Source organism: Tigriopus californicus, chromosome 8 (assembly GCF_007210705.1).
Source record: "Tigriopus californicus strain San Diego chromosome 8, Tcal_SD_v2.1, whole genome shotgun sequence".
NCBI classification, from domain to species: Eukaryota; Metazoa; Arthropoda; class Copepoda; order Harpacticoida; family Harpacticidae; genus Tigriopus; species Tigriopus californicus.
Genome location: NC_081447.1, coordinates 8,238,741 through 8,243,498, shown reverse-complemented (window position 1 = coordinate 8,243,498; position 4,758 = coordinate 8,238,741). Strand labels below are relative to the sequence as shown.

Sequence of the window (4,758 nt, the reverse complement as noted above, 5' to 3'; positions counted from 1 at the left end):
AGAGAAGAGTAGATCAAGTATCAATCGGATATTATTATCCGCTCCTTTCTGTCTAAGCTCTCCTAACATGAGGTGTGCAGACTTAATACATTGGTTTAGTCTATATTTATAATTGGGCTGGCTACGATTTCCAGTTGGATGGAGGGGCGAACCATTCATTGGCCTCCACCACCTGACGGGGCCGGATCCATTGAGGCCATCGAGATCAAGGCGTGGATTACCCCCCCTCCTGGGCTGATTGCCCGGCCAATGCTCAGTGGTCCAGCCTTACCTGTTGGGCAAAGGCATCGCGATCTGTTCGGGGCTAGTCGCCCGCGTCGCTCGTCCTCCACCATTTTGCGGGCTTGTTGGATCTTGTAGTCCTTGGCCGTGAGCTCGTTGTCGCGCTCCTTGAGCGTGACGCCAGTTGTTGGCGCTCGTGTTGTGCCGCCAACCGCCGGCGCAACTCTGGACCTGCGTGCTCACCGACCAGAACTCGCGCTCGGCGCCCGAATGGAACACCGACCCGCAGCGCATCAAATCATCGTAGGCTGCGATCAGGGACAGGCCCGTGTGCAACAAAGCCGGCACGTGAGGCTGTCCCACCGCGTTGCGACCAGCCCGTCACACCTCCGCCGGTGGCTACACCCGGGGCGGGGGTACGGGCGCGGCCCGGGTTTTGGAGCGCGGGGGTATGCGTGGGACGGGGCATGGGTGAAGCCGGCCGTGAACGGCGAGATCGGGTCAATCAATCATCTGGGCGAAAACGAGAACACTTCAAGGTAACCCTCGACGAAAGAGGCGATGGATGGTTGGTTGGAAGGATGAAGGGAGCGTTTTCAAATTTGGACGGGAGGATGAGGACTCCAGCTCAGTGTTGCCAGAGATTTCACCCAAATTGTGCCCCATTAGATAGATGACTCCAGGATCGAATATGACTCCGGGATTATCCCGCCCTCCCAAACAAATGCTCCAATTGCCATCGAAATGACCTAATTTTTCATTAAGAAAGCTGTAAAAGCTTCTCACTTTTTTACTCTTTGCCACATTTTCCGTTGATGGATTGCCAAAAATGAAGCGATGTCAGGAGATTATTCTTTTTTTTGTATATGGGGCGCTAAGGTTCGGAGAGGTTCACCTCGTACGGCCAGCGAAGCTAGCCATCACATCGTCCAATTTATTTCCGATAGGCAGCGACATAGTCCGTATCAGATTGATTCTCCGTCTGTGGGCGTGGTTAGCGTCTAATCGCTTCCTAGAGGAAGGTCGGGGAGGAGAATCGAACCGGGGACCTCTCTCATGCTAGGAAACTGCGGCTAACCACTACACCACGTCTCCTCTTGTTATTGAATTGACTCCCCTCTTTTCACGATTGCCAGATGATTCTAGATTGTGTAATATGGAAAAAATAGGAAAATGATGATAAACTCTTGCCCTGGCAAAGGTATTTAAAGTTTGCTAAATTCTGAGCTTTCTCCCACGGCGCCACAGATCTCCAATTTCCGTGAGCTATCCCAAAAATGACAAACTACCTGCCATGTAGCAACACTGTTGAAGGCTCAGCGATCTCCAACTCAGCCCGCCAATCATCAAGCGAGAGAGCGAACAAGCAAATCAGGGCCAGCATCAGGTGACGGACTGGGCTTACCCATGGAGTACTCCATGGCTTATCCCACATATATCCAACCGACGGTGATTGATATAACACGAGCATATTCAAACCGAGCACCGATTCAAATTGAGGAACCCATCACCATCAGCCCCTAGTTCCATATTCATCGCGAGCGCCAATAAGGAATAGGCCAAGATCTTATACCCAATAATTCAGTTCCGCATGCATGGTTAATTGAAGCTCAAGATGCTTTGGAGCCAACCGTGCCATATATGGTTTATTACTTCATAGTTGCCGCGAGGGGTCGGAAGAATAGTTCATGATTTCATCAAACTACTCTCTTTTAAGCATGATGTGAAAATCAACTAAAAATATCCGAAACTGTAAAAGCATATAAGAAAGAGGTAAAAAAATGTTGTAAGTTGTTTGGTTATTCAAGTATTTTGGTGCTTTTCAAGGCAAACTTATTTTTTTTTTCACCAGGTTCTTGCTCTTTGGGTTGAGTCTCGTCTTACTATCGACGAATAATGGAATTTCAAAGCAGACTCATATCTACAGTTATCTAGTTAAGGTTCATATTTTGGAGCATCCTGAAATGATGAACGGTTTTGCAAAATCCAAACCATCATTGTGTGATTTGGGTCAGTTGCATATTGATAACTTACGGCATAATTCATGGAAAAATGTAAAGTTCATGGAAGTATGTTCAGTTACTTATCAATGCCAACCAAAACATGCATTCTTAAGAAGGATGGTATGGTCACTAAAGAAACTCGCTCGAACGGAAACATTGCATGAACAAAGTGTATATATATATTTTCATTCTTCAGGTTTTCGGGAAAAAAATATATACAAAAGCATTTCATTTGGAATGCAGTTCCTCTAAATTGTGCCAAAGCATGACAAAACCTTTCAAATTCCCCCAAAATCGTCGGTTTTAGGTTCTTTTGATGAGAAAATCAAAATTAAAGAGTTTTTGGCCGCAAAATGTCTCAAATACTTCAAACCTTGTGTAAAAAAAGAATTCTTTCCCACACCTCGCCTTATTCCTGGGTAATTAACTCGACGAGCTTCAGAACAAATCATGAGAAACCTATCATCCGCCCTCAATGTGAAATGAGGTGATTCAAAAATAAGTAGGCACATAGTTATCATGGATGATCGCGATGGGTGATGATGGTAGTTCTTAAGAGTGAGAATTGGTCAGCCTGTCCCGGACCACAACGGTCGGGCATGAGGGCTAAGAAAGTTGACGAGAAAAAAACATCGATCCAAAAGGCAGGAAAGGTGTCCATCCACAATGAAAGTCAATGATAATGGACGCCCGAACTCATGGTATCAAGTGCAAGAAACTTTTAGCTAAGTGAGTGGGATTTCGCAATCGTGTGTTTCATTCGGGCCCAGTTTCAGGCTGGTAACGACCGAACGGATGTAGCTCAATTTGTCGGCTTTAATCCGATCTCCCGTCCATCCGCGAGCTATTGGGCTTAAATGGGATCCTATCTATGGATCGAGTCTGGCTGCCGTCCCCATGACTTGACTGAACCACAAGTCGAACGAAGAGAATCGGAATAAACCGCCCTTGGCTTCTTGGTCCTTTGCAAGTCCGGTGATGTAAGTAGTGTGAGTTGTTGTGTAGTTGTGTGAGTTCCCATCCGGTAGTCCTGGTGGATTGGGTTTGTTTGGGTCGTCAGCGTTCCGCTAATCTCTCAACCTCGTTAGTGTAGTTATGTCTTGGTGAGTTTGGCTTGGTTTTGAACACCTGTGGATGACCGGCTCTTTTCTTGTTTCTTTCTCTCGTTCTCTGAAATTGGTTCTAGATAGCTAGTGCTTCGTCAATCGTCACCGGTGGATCGATCGCGGTCGTGTCTGAGGTTGTCGCTCCGTCACTCTTCCATTTTCAAAGACCTTCGAATACGGGGGCTCCTGATCAACCGTCCAAGCCTGATGATGGCCACGGTCCAAGTCCAGATCGCTGAAAATGTCGGAAATAAAGTGGTAGGCTACGAGACCCATGGATGATCTGGGCATCATGAGGTCTACAAAATGTGTATGATATTTTGCTTGGGCATCTAGCACCAACATTCGTGGAAGGACCCTAATAATGGATCAGGTGGATGATTTTGCAGAATACTGACTTATCGTTACGTAGGGATCAGGATAAACGTTATTTCCACCGATTAGTTGGCGGTGCTCATTTTTAAATTGGTGGCAAAATGTTTTAGGGTTTAGATAGAGACTTTTAGGGTTGTTAAAATCGAGCTAGGTTAGATTAATCTGCAGACTTGCTCTGCTCCCTATCGTCCGTATCTCAGACCTCTGACGCCATCTCTGGGCACTTATTCAAAGTATGAAACCGTGACTCATAAATGCCATGCACAGACAGGTTGGGTAGTCTTAGGCCTGGTTTCAATAGGGTTGGGCTAGTTAATAGGATCATGATTCCTGTTGAAAGGCATCCATCAATCTCGGAATCAGTTTCTTAGTTGCACTTCTATCAACGTGGCTGGGATGTGTATCTAGGCGCTTGGGTTCTCATACTTATGCAGTGACCTTTTTTGTATCTGTTTAGTCATCAGTCGGGATGTGCAAAAAGTGCAAATAGATGTGACCAATTATGCTAATACTAATGCGTTAAAAGCTGCTAATACTGAAAAAAAAACATCCAAAAAGCCGTTCAAAATGCAAATGCTTGTTCAAATCTTTCTTTTCTCTCTCGGGCTCCTTCATTGTTTAATTTGCTTCCCTCTCATATTCGTCCAGAATACGTAGGCCTTATTGATCCGGTAATTTCTTCCAAGTCTGACTTGGACAATTTTTTAAGTAGCATTGCGGATCAACCCTACATTCAAGGACTGGCTCGGTCTGCTCACTCAAAATCGTTGGTGGACCAAATATCACATAAAGATTGAAAGGTAGTGAATGGACAAATTATGACCTTTTATTGGAATAGTATTGGGGATTACATTCCCCGTAACGATTAGAAAACCCTTTGAAAAACCAAACCCAAAAAGAAGAATTACCATGGGTGCAAAGGACCAATTATCAGAACACAGGCCCAGTTAAGGAACCAAGCTTGCGGTGGAGGGTCTTGCTTTTCTTATTGTAAGACCACACACTTTCTCTGATATCCAGTGTGCACTTTCGGTGACCAATGACATAAATGT

General features: G+C 45.5%; 1 protein-coding gene across 1 annotated transcript in view; it reads left to right on the top strand.

Annotated features, from left to right (window-relative positions):
* LOC131884838 (rac GTPase-activating protein 1-like) overlaps nucleotides 1-4,758 on the top strand; it is a 10,724-nt gene that overhangs the window by 1,696 nt on the left and 4,270 nt on the right. Inside the window, exons 4-5 of the mRNA XM_059232721.1 lie at nucleotides 361-550; nucleotides 600-671. Of these exons, the coding sequence (XP_059088704.1) occupies nucleotides 361-550; nucleotides 600-671 (262 nt within the window). The remainder of the gene's footprint in view (nucleotides 1-360; nucleotides 551-599; nucleotides 672-4,758) is intronic.